General features: G+C 40.9%; 1 protein-coding gene across 1 annotated transcript in view; it reads left to right on the plus strand.

Annotated features, from left to right (window-relative positions):
• Positions 1-18,850, plus strand: part of HMGA2 (high mobility group AT-hook 2) — a 133,920-nt gene extending 115,070 nt beyond the window's left edge. The window contains exons 4-5 of the mRNA XM_017341960.4: positions 2,723-2,755; positions 15,826-18,850. Coding sequence (XP_017197449.1) covers positions 2,723-2,755; positions 15,826-15,873 — 81 coding nt within the window. The 3' untranslated portion in view covers positions 15,874-18,850. The remainder of the gene's footprint in view (positions 1-2,722; positions 2,756-15,825) is intronic.
• Positions 18,851-21,434: the final 2,584 nt, after the last annotated feature.

The following is a 21,434-nucleotide window of genomic DNA, read 5'->3' on the forward strand; positions in this document are numbered from 1 at the left end:
GGGAGATGCCTCCCGGAAGATAAGAGACTAGCAGTCTGTCTGGTGTCCAAAAAGCTTTCCAGACGGCAGTTTGTTTCCTCTCCCTTTTTATGAATGGCGGTAGTATTATGCTTCATTCTGCGTTTTTTACCAAAGCCATTCATAAAAATAAAAACAAAACAAAATAACAACACAAAACTTTCTCAGCACAGTCTGGAGCCAGTGGGTGCCAGGGGCTGGGAAAACATCTTGGCAGCCATAACCGCAACCAGCATTGAAAGTATTCAAGGGTCTGTTTGTTTGGTGGTCTGAAAAGTATGAAGTGCTGTGTCTAAGGGTAGCTGGTAGAAGTTCGGTGACACAGACTAGGCCGGGAGCCAGGGCTGGCAGAGTTTCAGACATTGTCTTTCCCCTCATTGAAGTGTCAGGACCTAATTCATGGAAAATTGGGTGAGCTGGCAGCCCTTTCAGAGGATTTCATTGAGCCGCAGTGTGCAGGAGTCACATGAATGCGGGATCCTCAGCCAAGAAAGGAGGGGGATTTCTCAGCAGTAGGAGCCAGTCAGCCTGCAAGAATGTGTGTGGATTTGAAACGGCTTGGGAGTAAACATGTGTACAGGTGTAATCGGCAGGAAAAAAGAGGAGGAAGAAAAGTGTGCTGTTCTTACAAATGACCCTTTTGAAATGGATACTCTCTTAGCACACGCTTTTGCGTCCCAAGAGGCAAGAAGTCCTAACCATCCTTGGTTCAATTCCACCTGGAGAAAACATCATCTCAAAGCTGGGCTTTTACAGTGATGTCATCTCTACTGTGATTTAAAGTCAGAAGGAAGAGCTTTTTTTTTTTTTTCCATGAGCACAATTACCTTGCCATCTATTTTATTTTTACCTTGTTCATCTAAAAACAGCTCTGATGATTTTATATAACGTTTTAAACATATAGGTGATATAAAACATCACCCTAACACAGACATTCTGAGAGGAAAGGAAATGAACAAGAGCTTTATGATATAGTGAATCTACCCTAACTTCTCTTTATTTGGGGGAAGGTACTAATTTTGTTTCTTGAAATCGTACCATGAAAGCATGTCACTGGCCACAGCCACGTGGCTCAGGTATATTTGCAAATTTCAGTGATGTGAACAAACCCACAGAATGGGAGCAAATATTTGTAAGTCATATATTTAATAAGGGACCAGGGTCCAGAACATGAAAAGAACCCTTAGAATTCAACAATGGAAAAAAACTTGGGGCCAGCATAGTACTGTACCAGGTTGATGCCAGCATTCCATATAGATGTTCCCTGTTGCTCCACTTGCAATCCAGCTCTCTGCTATTGGCCTGGAAAAGGCAAGGGAAGATGACCTTAAGTGTTTGGGCCCCTGCAACCCATGTGGGAGACCTGGATGAAGTTCATGGCCCCTGGCTTTGGTCTGGCCCAGTCCTGGCTGTTGTAGCCATCTGGGGAGTAAACCAGTGGATGTAAGATTCCTCTCTTTGTCTTTCCCTCTCTCCCTGTTACTCTGACTTTCAAAATAAACAAATACATAAACCTTGAAAGAATAAACCTCAAATTTTTAAATGGGCAAAGGATTTGAATGGATTTATCCATAGAAGATAAACAAATGGCCCATAAGCACATGGAAAAATGCCCATCATCTTTGGTCAGGAGGAGGTTTTCAAATTGGAACACATTCAACTTCATACACATTTGGATGTCTGTAATAAAAAACATAGACATTAATAAATGTTGGCATGTATGTGGAGAAACTGGAAATGTCAAACCTTGCTGGTGGGACTGTAAAATTGTGCAGCTGCTTTGAAAAACTGGCATCTAAGTAAAACATAGAGTTACAATATCACCCAGCATTTCCACTCCTAGGTGGACACCCAAGAGAAATAAAAACAAATCCTCACTCTACCATGTATATGAATGTGCATAGTAGTATTATTCATAATGATTCATAATAGCCAAAAGGTAGAAACAACCCAGACATCCATCAGCTGGTGAGTAGTTAGATACAAGGTGGTATATCCACACAGTGGAATATTATTTGGTGTAGAAAGAAATGCATACTAATAATACAATATGGGTGACCCTAAAAACCACTATGCCAGTGAAAGGAGCCACACTCGAGAGGCTTTATATTATGTGATTGTATGCACAAATGGGAAAATTGCAGAGAAAGAAAGTAGACCAGTGGTCAGTTAAGCATGGGGCAGTGAAGGGAGTAGGGAGTGGTTGTAAATTGGGGTGCAGGGTTTGTTTTAAGGAAGATTAAGATGTTCTAAAGTTAGACTGTGGTAATAGTTGTAGAACTCTGAATATACTAAAAAACTTTGAATTATATACATATAATTGAATTACATATATACTATATGCATAAGAATATATATTAAATGAGAGAATTTTGTGGCATGTAAAGATACCTCAGTAAAGCCATTTTCTAACAAATTAGACCACTCACTCTTCAAATTTCATGATAGATGAAAAACAAAGGGAATCAAATAATTTCTTTGGATAGAGTTGGGATGTATGCCAGAGTCTAATTGGGAATTGCTTTAATTGAGATAACCCTAACAAGTAGAGATCATGAATACACCTTCTTTAAGCTTGGGTAAACCACATGGTCTGTAAACTTTCTTCTCTGGTTGGCAGACAGATTCTGCGTGTAAACTCTGTAGACTTTTTTATTACATATATTTCTATAATATAACATTTCTTCTTGGTTTTTTTCTTTAGCCACAACAAGTCATTCAGAAGAAGCCTGCTCAGGTAAGACATGATCAGGACTTTCTTTTCCTCCCAATTAATATAAACAGTAGAGTGATGTTTTCCTGGGAGAAGTCCCGTATTTAGCCATTAACTAATATTTTTCTAATTTTGATTTGGTTAACACTGCAGTAGTTTTGAAAAATTGTTGTATCCTTCAAAGTCAGAAATATAAATTCTAAGACTGTGTTATTAAAAACCAAAAAAAAAAAAACAAGCCTTAAGTGTACAAAGAGTTTAAAAATAACACTATTTAATTTAGTGCCCTCGAATGAAAAACAAGTGTTAAATCTTACCATGTGCTTTGCTGATTTTTAAAAATTAAATTTTGGTTTTATTTTCACGGGGCTGGTGTTGTAGAATAGCGGACAAAGCTGCCACCTGCAGCACCGGCATCCCATATGGGTGCTGGTTCGTGTCCTGGCTGCTCTGCTTCCAATCAGCTCCTTGCTAATGGCCTGGGAAAGCAGTAGCACATGGCCCAAGTGCTTGGACTCCTATACCCATGGGGAGACCTGGGAGGGAGAAACTTGGCTCCTAGCTTCAACATGGCACAATCCTGACTGTTGTGACCAAAGGGAGAGTGAACTAGCAGATGGAAGATATCTCTCTCTCTCTCTCTCCCCCACCTCCCTCTCCGCTCCCCCATCTCTTTCTCTCCCTCTCTTTCTCTCTATAACTCTTTTGAATAGATAAATAAATATTTTTAAATGAAAAAAAATTTGGTTTTATTTTCCATCTGTATATATTCCTTTGACTTGATCCAGGATTTGTTAGTTGCAAAATATATGTTCATTGAATTATTCCATAACATATGATGATCCCAAAACACATCAAAGGAGACTGAGAAATTGGGAAATTTGTTTAAAGATTTATTTATTTATTTATTTAAAAGGCAGAATGAGAGAGAGAAGAATTCGATTGATCTTCCATTTACTGGTTCATTTCCCAAATGCTTGCAACAGCCAGGGCTGGGCCATTCTGAAGCCAGGAACTCCATCCTAGTCTCCCACATGGGTGGCGAGGGCCTCAGCACTTGGGCCATCATCCGTTGCCTTCCTAGGTGCATTGGCAGGAATCTGGATTGGAGGCAGAGTAGAAGGGACTTGAACCAGCAATCTGATATGGGATTCAGGTGTCACAAATGGTGGCTTAAACTGCTGTGCCACCATGACAGCCCTGGGAAATTAAGTTATCCTGATTCTGAAGATTCATGAACCCTCAAGTATTGCTTAAATGACCAAGTCACAGTCTCTGAAGCCTTTGGCAACATCAAGATTAGGACCCAACTTTACTTTTTTAGTTTCATGTGCATGGAGTTCCTTGTTCTTTTACACAGAAATGTAAAAGTCCTCTTCATTGAGGAAGTATATCTTGAAGAAAACAAAAATGAAGAATAAGTTTAAAGTGATGGCCAAGAATCTATTAAAGTGTAAGAATGACCTGGTATTCTCTTCCCTTCTTAGTTTAAATAGACTCAAGAGATCTAGTTTGTATCAGGCAGAGCCTGAAGAAGTAAGTTACTAAACGCTGTCATGAATTACCAAGTTCCCTAGAGATCACGTTCATGTAATTTAAAAGATCCATGGAGTCCTTTCCCAAGAGGCCTTTAAATATGTGCCTGGCATGAGAATGTTGCTTTGCCTAGGAAAGGCCATCCAGGAAATCTTATATGTCTACTGTTGTTTTAAATGTTGCTTGGAAGAGAACCAAAGCTTCTAAACACATGTAATGATGCAAGAATGTGTATTCAGCTAATTATACATATACTTCAAATGGAATAAAACCAGAGTTATCTTTTTCACTGTCACTGCCATACCTGAAAGCCCAGAGTTGTAAAGGAGCACTAGAAGTACTCACGTTTGGAGCCAGTGCTATGCTGTGGCCGGTGAAGTCACCACCTGCAATGCCAGCATCCCATATCAAAGCACTGCTTGAATCCCAGATATTCCACTTCTGTTCCAGCTCCCTGCCAATAACCCTGGAGAAGCTGCATAAGATGATCCAACTCTGGACCCAGAGTTCCAGGCTCCTGGCTCTGGCCTTGCCCAGCCCTTGCTGTTGGGGCCAGTTGGGGAGTGAACCAGTGATGGAAGATCTCTTTCTGTCTTCCCCTCTCTCTTTGTCACTGTGCCTTTCAAATAAATAAAATGAATCTTTAAAAAAAAAAAACTCATTTGTAAACAGTATTAAATGAAACAAAATATGAGAGACTTGACTTTTTTTAAATATTTTATTTATTTAAGAGGCAGAGTTACAGACAGTGAGAGGGAGAGGCAGAAAGGTCATCCTTCTGTTGGTTCATTCCCCACTTGGCCGCAACAGCCGGGCTTGCGCCAATCCGAAGCCAGAAGCCAGGAGCTTCCTCCAGGTCTCCCATGTGGGTGCAGGGGCCCAAGGACTTGGGCCATCTTCCACTGCTTCCCCAGGCCATAGCAGAGAGCTGGATTGGAAGAGGAGCAGCCAGGACTAGAACCGGCGCTCATATGGGATGCAGGCACCGCAGGCATAGGATTAACCTACTGTGCCATGACGCCAGCCCCAAGACTTGACATTTTGAATAGGAGATCCAAAAGATATTTAGCTTGTCATCCTTAATTAGTAATCAAGAAAAAGTTAATTGGTGCGAATATACTGTGCTTTTGAGTCAAAAGATACCTCGGTGTTTCCTGTTGCAACACAGGCTGTGAACTGGAGTGATGACCTTGTGTAGTTTGTTAACAACATTGATTCTGCTCTTGATGTTGTAGGAAAAGATAAGCCAAACGAACAATTATTGCAACTGAGAAATGTGTAGTCTCATTCAGAGGTTCTTAACCCTGGCTGCATATTAGAGTCTCTTAAAAATAATGCTCCCAAACTGTTGAAATCTTTACTTAGTATATACTAACCCATATGCTGTGTCTGCCCCATTCGATGGTGTGCTAGAGCCAGCCCTTAGGAACTGTTCAGACTCTACCTTCGGTGAGGTCAAGTAGGTAGCTTGAAATACATTATAGTGCGAGTATTTACACTATGAAAATTGACCAATAACTACAAATCCCCACCCTTCAACAATTCTGTTTATTTGATCTGGAGACCCAAGTAACAAGTATATTTTTCGTGAACTCCCCAAGTGATTCTAATGTGTAGGTGGGGATGAAGATACAAAGTAAAATCACCCAAAAAGATGCTTGCACATTTCTTGAGCAAATGACCACAAAATGTCAACATACGTGGGACCACAGGGGATACAGGTGAATTCCACGGGTGGTTATAGGGATGGTTCCCTGAACAGTGGAATGTATTGTGCTTTGGTTGTTGTTTAGTTGGAGAAGATAAAATGGAGACATAAATTCAAGGAAAGAAAGGGAGATATAATAGATGAGTGTTAAAGACAAAAGTAGGCGAGGCAGGACCTAGTACACCACAGGTGGAGATCATTAATGTGTCTGGAACTGATTATAAGTTGAGCATTAAGACATTAAAGATAATGTAAGTGAAGGCACAGATTTATTGATTTGTTTATCTATCTATTGCTGAGATAATCAGGAAGCTCAAAGCAGTCTCAGTGGGTTGAATTGGCTGTTACTGGTCAATCTGTTTGTTGTCCAGACCCTGCTCCATGTTAGCCATTCCAAGGAAAGGAGTTCCCATGTGGATCAGGAAAAAGAACATGAGCTCACTGGACTACCTAATTTATATTGTCAAAGGGCACAGTGATGAATTCTGTAAACATGGGACACATGGAAGTTCGCGGAGGATGATATAAATTTTACACCACCTTCAGAAGACTTCTTTCCTTTCCATCTGTTTCTTCAAAATACTCTCCCAAATGGCTTTTCCATGTGGCAATCTGGATTAATTTAGGCTCATGTCTTTTCCTCACCAGCAGCACTTTGAGGAGTTACATTCAGATACTGTTTTGAGGTAGTGAAGGTTTTAGCACAAATCAGTATCTTGCACTTAAAGGAAAGGGCTCCACAGTCTGTAAGGAGACCTGAGTTTTTTGTTCTGGCCCTGTCCCTGTGCTGATAAATCTCTCTTTGTCCTGTTTATCCATGTAGGGCAACGGGATGATAACAAGTGCCTCTGCTCTTGCTCCCAGGAACATTGTGAGAGGTTCCTTGTTGTATAAATTCCAGCAGTGTGCTGTCATGTTCTGACTTATTTTTGGCTTTAACGTTTTCATTTGCAGAGATGTATATTCTGAAAAATTTCTAGAATTTTAATTCATTAGAAACTGCTACCTTTTTTTATCTCAAAAGAGTTTTCATTGCATGTTTTTTTAAGTAAGTTTTTTTTTTTTTAACTAAGGGAGATTTTATTGTAATCACTACCTCCTATCATTAGGACTAAAGCAGTCAGAATCACCTTCCTTGTACATACATTACATGTGTATAGGATTACAAAGACTCTGTGGTAAAGTATCCTCATCCCATCACATTCCAAAACCTCTTAAGAACTTTTGAGGTGGACGTTTGGCTCCAGAAGTTAGTACACCACTTGGGATGCCCACGTCCCATATTGGAGCACCTGGGTTGAGTCACGGCTCTACTTCTGATCCAACTTCCTGCTGATGGCACCCTGGGAGACAGCTAGTGATGGTTCAAGTACTTGGTTCCCTGCCATTATCTGGGAGACAAGGATGGAGTTTCTGACTCCTGACTTCCACCTGGCCCAGTCCCAACTGTCATGGGCATCTGGGGAATGAACTGGTCCATAAGGATCTCTCTCTCCACCCCCCTCCTCCCACCCTCCCTCGTTCTCTCTCTTTCTATCCATTTCAAATTAAAAAATGGGAAACACCTTTCTCAGTGAGGATACAAAGCAGTAAAGTTCATTCGAAGGAGACAAATTTAGAATCACAACAAACCTCAGCATCTCTGGAATGCATTTGTGCTTGTGCAATATAGTGCACGTGTCTACAGAGGAATAGACATTGAGGGGAAGCCCTACTGGGGGGCTTTGTATTTGGAAAGTCTACCAGGTGCCCTCAGCTGCAAACCTCAAGTATGTCCCCTACTCCTAATAGGAAAGTTAATAGTGTCTTAAAAATCTAAAGGGGTAAAATCTGCAAAATTCACATCAACTTTTTTCAAATGACAAAACCAATGAAAACAAAGCTTACAAGAGAATGATATTACATTTTCATTTAAAGTATTTTAAAAAGCAATAAACAGAAATTAGCTAATTAGAAATCATTAGGAATAAATAGAAATTATCTAGTTTTTTAAACACTTTGAAGAACTTAAATTCCCAACTGTATGGGTTACTTGAATATTCTTAGCTTTAGTAGGAAATAGAGGTAGGTTTTTTGTTGTTCTTTTTTAATAAAAGGAACATCATAAAGGTATTGGATTATTATTAATAGAAGGAGCTCTCTTTCTCAAGTTTCTATTTTGATAAAAATAAATCTTTGCCCATCTGAGGCCTCCAAAAAGCTTTTGTGGTTTATCAAATATCTCACTTTTTCTCAGTGTTCCCTTCATAGACTTCACCTGAGCTTAGTCGGGACTTCTTGTATCTTATATATAATTCAAATGTTTTTACTCACCTCAGCTTTACCCAAAGGGAAAACACCATTTGTAAAAATTTCCCCCATTTCAATCTACTTTGCTCATTGTTGTGTACTCCTAGCAATTAGGAAAGGTAAAAACCTGTTCCTTTTCCGTTTCCCAAAGAGAGAATTGGAAAGACTTCAGTTTCTGAATGACTGCAGACAAAGCTGTTTCCCAGTAGATCTTTCACCTGCAAGGAGCATCTTGTGGGTGGTGTGCAGTAGGGCAAAGAAGTCTCAGTAAGCCTTGGTTATCATGGGATTTCCCCCCCTTTCAAAAAAATGTTGAATGTTTTTACAGAGACTTCAAGGGCAGTTTTAAGAATGTTTATATTTCAGACAACCTAAACATTGTTTGGAGCAAAATGAGAGATTTCATTTTGGGACAAGCCAGTGATGAATTGCAGTCAGCATCTTACTCTCAAAGAAGGCATTTTTTACTGGGGGCTTTTAGTCTAGGCATACAAAGGAGGGAGGAGGAAGGAGAGAGGAGAGAGCATTCTCACTCTAACACTCATCTTTTACGTGGTACCTTGGCCAATGCAGTAAATAGTTCATAATAAATCAGACTTGCAAACAGTTACTTGTCTGCTCACTCAGGGGGCACAGTGATTTATACCGGCAAAGTCATAAAGAGCGCTGATTTATTTATTTTCCTACTTATGCTCTTTCAAGCTGGTAAAACATTTTGTGGGCCAGTAAATGTTTGGTACCAACTGGCAAAACATGAAGGATCCTATCAAAGGCTGCCCTGAGTGGCAACTATTTTGTTGTATAGGAAATACTTTTTGATTTAACCTCTGACCTATGACACTGCAAAGGTCAAGGGAAAAGGAGAGAGCAAAACAGAAACCAGTGTTTAATCCTTATTAAAGCAGCTCAAGGACGTAACTCTACAGGGAAATTGGAGGGCAAAGGAAGCATATCAAAATGATTATTAACTGTAAAAAGATGAAGTAATTAACTTTGCCAACAGTTGTAATAAAGGAATATTGGCAAGATGAAGTCAGCTTTTTCTTGGCAAGAAATGTCTTGTAGAGATGACATAACTTCTAACAGAAATGAAAGAACATCACTCAGTTTGGGGCAACTTATAAAACTCCAAAAGGTAAAATTTAGTGTTATAGACTTGACGGATTTGCTATCGGAATTTTTTTTAAGTATGACTGTTTTTAACTCTGTAAGGAAGTCTGTAGATGAGTCTAAAAATAAAATGGCAGTGTCTGCCTGCTTTTCCTATTCCCACTACAGAATGCAGCGCTTTTCCTCTATGGTTTTGTGTGAGCTGGAGAAAAACCAATTCTTTATCCAATACATAAACTGTATTCTTACTATCCAAGCCTGCTAATTCAAGTTACCATAGAACAAATAGTAGCTAGCTTTAAACCTGGTCTTTCTAAGAAAATTCCTACCGGTTAAATAAGAAACATGATGCTTTGTCTAATGCATTTCCTTTACATTCAGGAAGGGTGCACTGGACATTCAAACGTCCACAAGTCATTATTTGTGGACTTACTGTTATTACCACTATTTTTATAATCTTATTTAAAAATCTTGATTTAGGATAATGAAAAGCATTGGTGCAATAATGATTAAAATCCAGAATCACTCTGTTCTTTTGCACCACATACAACAGCTAAGCAAAATGTTATACACAAAAGAAACAAAGAGGAAAGATTTCTTCTGCTCTGTGCCATCAATAAGCTCATCAGGAATATAACCATGAAGCAGCCTTTAACCTAACCATATTTTTTTTTTTTTTTGACAGGCAGAGTTAGACAGTGAGAGAGAGAGAGACAGAAAGAAAGGTCTTCCTTCCGTTGGTTCACCCTGCAAGTGGCTGCTACGGCCGGCGCGCTGCGCCGATCCAAAGCCAGGAGCCAGGTGCTTCCTTTTGGTCTCGCATGCGGGTGCAGGGTCCCAAGCACTTGGGCCATCCTCCACTGCCCTCCCGGGCCACAGCAGAGAGCTGGCCTGGAAGAGGAGCAACCGGGAAAGAACCGGCGCCCCAACCAGGACTAGAACTCGGGGTACCAGCGCCGCAGGCAGAGGATTAGCCAAGTGAGCTGCGGCGCCGGCCTACCTAACCATATTTCAAAAACTATGTTGTGTAAAAATAAGAACAATCCTCAACAGTTTAGAGATATTGAAATAGATCCCCTTCTTTTGAATGCCTCCTTCGAGCAAACATTGCTATGTCTTCAGCTATTTTTTGATGTGAGGCTCCTTCAGTGAGAATTGGAACTTGGATGGAAAATTGACCAAACCCATGATCCTTAGAAATCATGACTCCTGAAACTTGCAATTACTTTACACATAAAATTATTTCACTGGCTGGAAAATGTGACTTCCATCTCAAAATCTGAAAAAAAAAAAAAAAAAAAAAAAAACCAGCCCTGGATCCCAGGAGAGAGAGATTCATCCTATTCTGGGATCCAGTGTTATCTCTGTCTCATTAGCTTCAGTGATGTTCTCTGCTAAGGGCACAGACCAGAACCACAGGAATGCATTTTGGGACTCTAAGGCATTTTGTGTTATTTTTTGGGGGGGACATTGTTTCATAACAGCTTTTTGCTTAAGAATCTTTGAATCACAGGTAAAGAAATAAACACTGAAGGAGTAACTGAAATTAACAATCATAGCTCCACCCTTTTTTTCAAAGTTTTCTCATGTGATTTTCTCTTTTTTTTTTTTTTTTTTTTCTGTCACACAACCCTGCAGTGTTGCACATGGGTTTTCCTGTGACTGTGTCAGACTCAGTGGGACTAAGGCACAGGTTACTCAACCCATTAAAGGCACGTGTGCGCAGTGGCATATAGGACCGACTTTCTTTATATTAAATGCACCCGCATTAAGATCTTAAAACCAACTTTACTAAGTTAATAGTAATGCACAGTTGGTAAGCCTGCTGCTTGTATGTGTGTGTGTATGTGTGTGTGTAAAAGATCAAGTACAAATGTAAATGTCCCAACTTCTCAAGTCTTCTTTTGAAAAACATATTTCCCTCTTAGCATTTCCTCTAGAATCCCTTGCACTTGCCAGGTTATATGGTTTGTATATGTTCCATTTAACATGTTTTTAAAAATCTGCTACAAAGTTTTCCTAGTTGGAGGAAATAATCACTTTCCATGAAGTTAAACAGCCCCAATCCATTTTAAATTAAAATATCTGACAGAGAAGTAGAAAAACTTGGCTTTGTGGTCTTGCGGGTCACTTAGCTGCAGATGGAACTTGAAAAATTGGTTCCTGGTCGTTGCTGTGGAGAAGGAAGAAAGCCCTTTTTTTCAGCTCTGACAGGACCAACTCAGGATCTTCATGAATGTGTCATTATCAGTCGTTAAGCAGTTGGACTTACTAAGATGACAACAAGAGTGTCCGTCAACTGAAACTATCCTTTCTAGATTACCCCGAATGAGTAGTTTCATCAGCAAGCTAACTTAAATTACAATTGGACATAGTTCTAGTCTGTAGCATTATATAATAAAGGATTACGGAATTAATTGGAGTCAACTCAAAAACAGAAGCACTTATTAAAGCTGACCTGGGTTTCTGTGCTTTGCACACCTTACTCTACACAGAGGGGCATCACGGCGACACAACCTCCGCAGGGTTTGCAGGGAGAGCGATTCCATTGCCGGCTCTCTCCCACTGCAGACCTGCTGTTTAGTCTGCATTTGGAAATTAAACCCAGAGCCTCAGCTTTTGCATTCTGCACTTCCTTCCAGCCCACACCCTCACACGTGCCTGTGTGGTAAGACCTATGATTAAACTCAAGACATTTGAAAATTCCAACAAGCATTAGAAGTTAAGGTTAGACATTAGGCCATCTTCTTCCTCCTTTTTAATTACTTAGTCTAAGTGTCCCTAAAGGTATATACCACATGTATCACACTAAGCCAGATGAAAAGAACGGTGATACATGCAAGCCATTTTTCTGGGTTTCAGTGCTGTTATGTTTTCTTTTAAGCTGACTAAAGTAATGAAAGTGACTTTTATTAAATTTTGTTTTTTCACGAACAAAAGAAAAAGTAAGGCAAAATGAATGCAATTTTCCAATAGTTATTTTATGTATGTGTGTGTGTTTCTCCAACTCTGCCCACTCACTTTTCCCCTTTCATCAGTTTTCTGCCAAAAAACCTCCCATTTCACCCTGGTGTGGTGCAGCCTCCGTTGTCTTTGCAAAGTAGCTGCATGAATGGCTGGGAGCTGTTCAGTGTTTAGAGGTTTTAGTGGCTGGTGCTCATAAAAGTGTCACTGTGCACTTCCACTCTGAAAAGTCCTTTTATCGTAACATTCCTGAAGCCCATTCCAACAGGTAAGTCTTCTTGACCAGAGAGCTGCTGTTTGGCCTTCCCACCCCATCAACTCGCTCCTAATGAGATGTGTAAAACTCTTGGCTACAGTGCTTCAATCTTCTTATTACTTCAAGGCTGCCTGTGGGTAGCTAAACAGGTTCAAAGATCCTTTGCTCCATGTTGCAAACATTATACAACTTTCAAAAATCATCTCTTGGTGCAAGCTATTGTCTGCAATACATGGCCATGTTATATTCTAAGCTACTCAAAAGGATTGAGGCTTAGGGGCCCCGAGTCCCTACTCATTACTTATCTATGGAAGCAAGATTCTTTTGGGAACACTAGAGTCGGCTGATTATTCCCCACATCACCTGTGTCTGTGCAGTCCGTGCAGTGTGAAGTGTGGCCAGACTGGAACACATAGGATAGCTCATAGTGGGTTTTCCAACTTCATCTTCATTCCTGACAGGGAGGATTTGTCTTTACTTCATTGCACACACATTTGTGGCACAGCAGCCACACATGTAGCAGAAGGCCAAGTCACTGGAGAGGTGAGAATTGAGGTTTTCAGAGGTGGGAAGTGCCACCCACCCAGCCAGCGTCATCCGCTTGGCAGCCATGCCTTCCTTTGGAGGGTGGCCAGTCGGAGCTATGCCAAGAAGAGAGAGAGCTCTCCCTTAACTGGATGAGAGAACCATCAGGCCGAGTGTGTGAGAGCTCATTGCCACCGAAAGTTTAACGGAGTGAGACTCCCACTCCTGACATCCTGGTTATGTTCCCAGTACTAACTGATAGTTACTAGTAGAAGAATTTCAAGGCCAGCAGAAAGACACATAAATAAAACAACTATGCACGTTTCCTTACTGTTAAGTAAGAAAACAAAATGCAGCTCCATCATTTGCAGCTGAGTTGTGTCTAAACAATTTGGGTCTCAGAAGTTTCTCCGGGCTCAGATCAAGCAGAGTTTCTGAGAATGTTTTTGAGAAGCTGATCACATTCCATCTAGCACAAGGTCTTTGTAAGTTCATGGCCTGAAAATTCTATTTCCTACCGGATTTGGAAGTACCTTGGTTTCCAGATAATGTAGGAGAATCACAGCTAGACCCAGGAGGTTGCTCAGCTCGGCGGAGTTCTATTAATTTGTTAACCATGAGAAAGAGGAAAATATACCTGCCGGCTTGTGTGCTGTATTCTGATGCAGAGTAGATACCCGTGTCCGCACCTCTCATGTCATAATGAGGAGTGAGTCATTTGGGGGTGGATGAAGAGTGTATCTGCCAAACCGCTTAGTGACTTTCTGGAATTTAAATGTTCCGGGAGAAGACAATGTCACAGGGCAGCTGATCCCTGGCTCCACTCCCTTTTGTCTGTCCGTGGCTTTGATCATGCTGCGTCCCCTCTGTGGCCGGGACTCCACAGAGGATCTCAGGGTCATGACCTGTTGCCTAGTCAAGAGGTATAAACCTGCTGCTTAAATATGGGAGGCCTGCAGTTTTGGGGGCTGGGGGTAGAGGGGAGTTAGCTTCATACGTTCCACATTTCCCACAAAACCCAAAGCAGACTAAACAAAACCGGTGTGAAAGCTCATGACTTGGTGCTGTTCTGGTTCTATTTTTTAAGCTGTAATCCATTCATTTGTATGTGTGTTTATTCCCAGGATTTACAGCTCTCTCAGTCTTTGGGGGAAAGAGAATGTTTGAAACCTTTTGCAAAGGGCTTGCAGGAAACAGTGGCCTGTGATTAAAGCCCAGGATAGAGTCTGTAGGAGCCTCTGTGTGTGTGTGTGTGTGTGTGTGCACGCACGCGTGCGAACCACCGCTCATGTGAGTGTGTGAGTGCCGGTTCCTGTGGGCTTTTTTTCCCCTCCGGTTTGCTGCTTTTACGCAAAAGCGTCACACATGGTAGCATTTAGGAGCCCCTTCACAGCTGAAGTGTTTCAAACACTAATGAATGGAAGTTTGGTCATATAATGCAGACAAGCTTTAAGGCATGCTTTACTGAATGGTGTACTGTAGTGACCTGGGGAAGGAAGGGAGGTATAAATTGTGTCAGTTAGCCACCCAGACAAAACGAAGCCATGTGGAAAATCAAATCTATTAAAGTATGAAGACTGTTATAAGCTGTTGTAAGCTGGCCATTCTTGAAGGGGCTTCGTTTGCTGCAGGAGTAAATGTTTACCTCTTCTCCCAGATCTTTTTCACATGCCGTTTTAGGAGACAGCATGCAGCATTTGATAAAAATCATCCTCTCCCTAACGACGCTTTTATCAGAAATGTTTATTGTCTCCGCTTTACCACCCATGTCCTGAAAGGTACTGCACATTTGTTAAATAAGCAAAAGGAAAGAGAACTCTGCGGTTCAAGCCGCCTTGCAGAAACCCCAACAAATTCCAGAGCCATAAGGAATCAGAAAAGGGGAAAGAAAAGGAGGAGTAAGGTTTATATGAAGAGGAGGCCCTGCAAAAACATATATATTAGATTTTCTTTGCTTGGCTGGCCCACCATTAAATGTTTGGCCAATGCGGATTTAGTGCTGAGATTGAGCACTTACGCCAAACTTCGGTCATTGTCTCAAAATGTGCTTTAATAAATACGGGAACGAGGAAATAGGTTTGGAAAGGAAGTTCGCAGCCGGCTCTCCGGGCTCTCTCGGCGGCGGCGCCTGCTCCCTGGCCGCCCCTGCGCAGAGCGTGGCGGTCACACGCGGGTTCTGGCACCCGCCTGACTCGGCTCAAATCCTGGCCCTGGGACTTCCGGCACGCTGCTGCTCGGGGCCTTGGTTTTCTCATCTGTAAAACAGGAATCAGAGCAGGCAGTCCTTCCAAGCATCTAGTAAACACCATTTAGGGGGAAAAATAGTTTTTGTCTGAGAGTTGGATTTCTTTGTACCTCAAGAGAGGAACGCCCTAGCTATATTGTTCTTGCTTGTATGCCGGGTTTTCAAAGTGATGACTGGCCTGCTGTCGGGAAAAAAATTTATCCATTTCGTTTGTAGCCCAGTGGGTGAGTAAGCTGACATGGGCCTGACATTCCCCGGGCTGCGGACAATTGAATTTGCTGACCAGCCGCCATGCTGTCAAGCGCTAAGTCAACAGCGGCTAATGAGCACTCTGGGAAAAAACAACACCTTGATTCCTCAATGACGGCGTTAAGAGGCCAATCGTGTGCTGTGCAAGCAGGGTCATAGCCCCCCCAGGGCCAAGGGTGGCGTCTCAGGCTTGTGCACTTTGTGTGTTGCAGGAGGAGACGGAAGAGACGTCCTCACAGGAGTCTGCCGAAGAGGACTAGGGGGCGCCGCCGTTGGATTTCTACCTCAGCAGCAGTTGGATCTTTTGAAGGGAGAAGACACTGCAGTGACCACTTACTCTCTATTGCCATGGTCTTTCCACTTTCCTCTGGGGCGGGGCGGGGCGGGCGCGGGGCGGGGGCGGGGCGGGGCGGGGAGAAGTCACGTAACCTTGAAAAGGACTATATTAATCACCTTCTTTGTAATCCCTTCACAGTCCCAGGTTTAGTGAAAAACTGCTGTAAACACAGGGGACACAGTTTAACAATGCAACTTTTAATTACTGTTTTCTTTTTATTCTTAACCTACTAATAGTTTTGTTGATCCCATAAGCAAGAGTGGGTGGGTGAGAGAAGCTCTGAATTGGGTTTAGTCAATCACTGCACTGCACACAAACAAGAAGCGAGTCACGCTCGTGACCTTGGGCATTCATATAGGAAAAGCGCGGTGTGTGACACCGGGCACACCTCAGTCCCAGCCCACCCGCTCGCCGTAGTGAATCCCATTTAGAACGCCAAAGATAAGGGCTAGATTCTACTCTCCTTTTCGTATAATCTTGTAGACACTTACTTGATGATTTTTTTAACTTTTTGTTGTTGTTGTTTTTTATTTCTAAATGAGACGAAATGCTGATGTATCCTTTCACTCAGCTAACAAACCAGAAAAGGTTACGTTCATTTTTTTTTTTTTCAAAAAGGGAAGTAAGCAAACAAACGTTGCCAACTCCCGTATTTATGGATACCACACATATCAGCAGGAGTAATAAATTTACTCGTAGCACTCGTGTTCAGGACAACACTTTGTTTTCAGGAAATCCACTTCCTACAGAGCCAAATGTCACTTAGCGATAAGTGACACTTGTCAACCTCAGAGCATTTAAGGAACCTAGACAAGGAAAAGTATCCTCTTTGTAACTTGATGGAAAGGTACAACAGAATTAATGCATGATAAACTCACCTGAATGAGGAGGTGGGAGGAGCGCGCGAAATCTACATTTCTTTTTGCTATAGTTAGGCAACAATTTAAAAAAGCAAAAAAAAAAAAAAAAAAGGCAGTCTTTCTCTCTTTTCATTGTGTTATCAGTTTTCTTTGAAAGACCTAAATACCACTTACCTCACATTAAGCTTATGTGTTACTGCAAGTAATACGTTTTGACATAAGATGGTTGACCGTGGTGCTTTATTTTGGCTTCTGTTCACCATCCCTTCATTCAAACTGCACTTTTAGCCAGAGATGCAATATATCCCCACTACTCAATACTACCTCTGAATGTTACAATGAATTTACAGTCTAGTACTTATTACATGCTGCTATACACAAGCAATGCAAGAAAAAAACGTACTGGGTAGGTGAGTCTCATCATCTGCAGTTCTTTTTGTACACTTTGATACAGTTATAGAAACAGTCTCCTTACTGTGTTTCAGCATGGCTATGTATTTTTCTATTTTTTTTAGTTAAAATTTTACAAATACTTGTTTCAGCTTCTCTGCTAGATTTCTACGTTAACTTGAATATTTTTTAACCAAGTCGCTCCTAGCTTCTTAAAGATGATCTTCCGTGATCACAGTACACATCACACAGAATTTGACTGTAATGTTTAAAGGTTACCCTCTAAGTCTGTACCTCAAATGAATTGTTTAAGCAAATGGACTAATTGACTTGCAAAAACCTACCTCCAGACTTCAAAAGGAATGAACTCGTTACTTTGCAGCATTCATTTTTTTCTCAATGTTTGAAGTAGTTCAGACTGCAGCTATGTTTAATCAAAACTATTTTTGTAAAACATTTGATAGAAAGGAATGCATTTTTACATACTTTTGCAAAAAATAAAGGAATAAATAAAAAAATAAAACCAACCTTCAAAGAAACTTGAAGCTTTGTAGGTGAGATGCAACAGGCTCAGCTTTTGCATAATGCAATCAAAATATGTGTTTTTGAGATTAGTTGAATATAAGAAAATGCTTGACAGATATTTTCATGTATTTTACACAAATGTGATTTTTGTAATATGTCTCAATCAGATGTATTTTAAACGCTTCTTGTGTAGAGTTTTTATGCCTTTCTCTCCTTGTGAGTGTGCTGATTTTGAACATGGTATTATCAACTGGGCCAGGAGGTAGTTTCTCATGACGGTTTGTGTCGGTATGGCTTTTAGTACTGAAGCCAAATGAAACTCAAAACCATCTCTCTTCCAGCCACTTCAGGGAGGTAGCTGCAAAGGCTTTTAGTCTCCCTGAGACTGGCAGATTGCTCACTGTCGTGAATCACCAAAGGAGCTATGGAGAGAATTAAAACTCAACATTTACTGTTAACTGTGCATTCAATAAATAGTGGCTCATAAAAACAAAGTCCATTCACTATCTCTGGATGGGCCTTTTAGAAACCTCGTTGGCCAGTTCATAAAATTGAAGCAGTTTGCTCGTGCTGGCCAAACTCGGAGCACCAAGTGAGTTCCATCTCTGATGAAGTTACTCTTTTATTTCCTGTATGTTGTACAATCAAAACACACTACTACCTCTTAAGTCCCAGTATACCTCATTTTTCATACTGAAAAAAAAAGCTGGTGGCCAATGGAACAGTAAGAACATCATAAAATTTTTATATATATAGTTTATTTTTGTGGGAGATAAATTTTATAGGACTGTTCTTTGCTGTTGTTGGTCGCAGCTATATAAGACTGGACATTTAACTTTTCTACCATTTCTGCAAGTTAGGTATGTTTGCAGGAGAAAAATATCAAGACGTTAACTGCAGTTGACTTTCTCCCTGTTCCTTTGAGTGTCTTCTAACTTTATTCTTTGTTCTTCATGTAGAATTGCTGTCTATGATTGTACTTTGAATCGCTTGCTTGTTGAAAATATTTCTCTAGTGGATTATCACTGTCTGTTCTGCACAATAAACATAACAGCCTCTGTGATCCCCCTGTGTTTTGATTCCTACTCTTTGTCACAATTCCATTAAACGAGTAATAAAGTTTGGTCAAAACATGTCAAAGAGGGAGACATTCACAAGTCATTTTGTTGCACCCTCTGCATATTGTGTGGCCACATTTGTGCACCCACTGACATAAAGTGTGTTCTTTAAGTATTACACCCTTAAATCAGCTGCCCATAACTCAGCTTTCATAGTCTGACATTGAATTCTACAGAGACACCCATAGAAGAACTATAAAGGAAAAACAGACTGTGGTTTAAAATTACAGAGTCTTTGCTTAAGGCTAGCAAATACAGAGTTTGTAAGAGAAGTAACAGATATACAAGTTAACCTTAAAGTAACATTTGGAGAGAAATTCAGAAGTTTGATGAAAAGAATAAAAAGAATAAAAAAGCCACAGAATTTCTTCTAAGTAGAAATTATTTAATTCTATAAAAGCCACTGGCAAAGTCAGAATTATTCCACCAAGCTCAAGGTCCTCTTTACACTTCAATCACTGATTATGAATTATGCGAGAATTAGTCCCATCCCTGAAGCTGGAGACCTTATAAAAGAAAAGGTTTATTTAGCTCACAGTTTTGGAGGTCAAAAGTTCAATATCAGTGGCTCCACTGATTTGGTCTCCAGATGAGAGCGTCACAGCAGAGGACTCCACAGTGTGGAAGAAATCCCTTGGTGACACAGGAAGCCAGAAAGTGTAGAGTGTTGCTCTTTTATAGCAACCCACCCTCACAGGAACTCCGTTGGGTCCCCTGAGAACTACCTTAACCTCTTCCAAGGGCAGGGCCCCAAAGACATAGCCACCACCCAGGAGGCTCTATCTCTTAAATGTTCTGTCACCTAACATCTACCGCACAGTGGCCCAAGCTCCCAAGACATGAACCCTTGGGGAACACACTCAAAATGGATGCAAACCATGGCATTTTTAAAAAGGCAAAGCCTTCAGTGTGTACTACCACCATTGTTACTAAAACTTCTTCATTTTGCTTCTTAGAAGGGGAAATTTGTCATGAAAGTTAGTACTTCATCCCTTCCATTTTCTATATTCTATACGTGCCTACCATATAGTAGGCCCCAGACCAAGAGGCCCCTCAATAGATTATCTCATTGGAGAAAACCTTGCAGGTACAGAAACAGTAACAATATTGGATGCATATGAAAAGAACCAATAATATCATTTAGTGACCAGTTGCAAGAATTTAGAGGAGGAAACGCCATTTCCTTCATTTGCCTGTCATGAGCTTGGCCTAATGATAGGGACACAGGCCAAACATATTTAATATAATCCATATTTGGTCTTTTCATTTTCACTAGGAAAGTATGTAAGACACAGTTACTTCTTAAAAATAAAAAAAATAGATAAATCGATAGAGTACTTTAGGCTTCAAAAAGAAAGGATTTATGTCTAGAATAGAATAAATAAATGGGATGACATTTTTGCCATATTTTGGAGTTGCTCTTCACTAAATGATTTCTGAATTAGGCTTGGTTTTTAATTAAAATAGTTCACACAATGAGTAGCGCACTCAAGAAAGGTATTGTATAAAGAGCTCCTACACATTTATATCAAGGTTCGAGGAGGGTGTCCCCCAAAAGTTCTGTCAATGCATTGCAATGACAGTGGAGTCTCTACCATATACTAGGTAGTATCTGGGCCAATAAAGGTAAATGAAACTCATCCTTGCTCCCAAAGACACAAAACGTCTGATGAGGGAGCTATACCTAAGGGAGTTCTACATAAGCTGACTTTTAATGCATTACCTTGAAAAGTGGATGCATTCTGAACCATCTGTCAATATCAGGGACAAGTCTCAGGCCCTCTTGGGAAAGAGCTTTCAGGTCAACATGGAGAGGCATCCTGGGGCTGCAAGGACAACCAGTTTCAGTCACTGTCACATTTCATATGGAGGGAGGAGGAGGGACTTCTCAACAAGTCTAAAGTACTCAACTCTGGTGAATTCAGGAGTAAGTGGTTTTAAGAGTATGGGCAGAAATACAAACAGAACTAAGGAATGAATAACACTCCAACCAGGGGGCATGTGGTGCAACCTCAGACACGAACAAAACTTCACAGAAATGAAACAATAAGTCCAAGATCGGAGAAGAGGTCAGAATGGGATACACTTCTTTTCAAGTTTAATTTACATGAGGTGACTTTTTATTGAACAAGACTAATTCTTAAAGTTAGGTAAGGTCATCCTTGAACAATTACTCTTCAGAGCTAGGAACTCTGGCCTAAAAGGAGAAAGAATGAAATCAAAATTACTTTGGAACTATGTAATGCAGATGAATAGCAACCAGAGAGTCAAAAGGCACCAACAAAGGTCTACAGCCTAGTCCGAGTTTACTCATCTGTAAGACCATCTGTTCTCTTCCCAAAGTAGGTGGGAAATGACCTTGAGCAGGACCCTCTGGCTGGTTCTCTATTCCTCAGTCCTCCTCTGAGTTCAGATCTCATCCACACTAAGCCAGCCAAACCTCTGCTCTGCTCGCAAACCAAGACCCAGAGGTGTCAGAGGGAAGATGCCTCATGTCACTGAGCACCGCCCCACTGGGTATCTAGTCTATAATACTTGCATAGTTGTTTTCTACATCTGAACCTAACTCAACACCTTAATGACCTGCTACC

This window comes from Oryctolagus cuniculus, chromosome 11, assembly GCF_051225735.1.
Source record: "Oryctolagus cuniculus isolate XC-2025 breed Fujian yellow rabbit chromosome 11, ASM5122573v1, whole genome shotgun sequence".
Lineage (NCBI taxonomy): Eukaryota > Metazoa > Chordata > Mammalia > Lagomorpha > Leporidae > Oryctolagus > Oryctolagus cuniculus.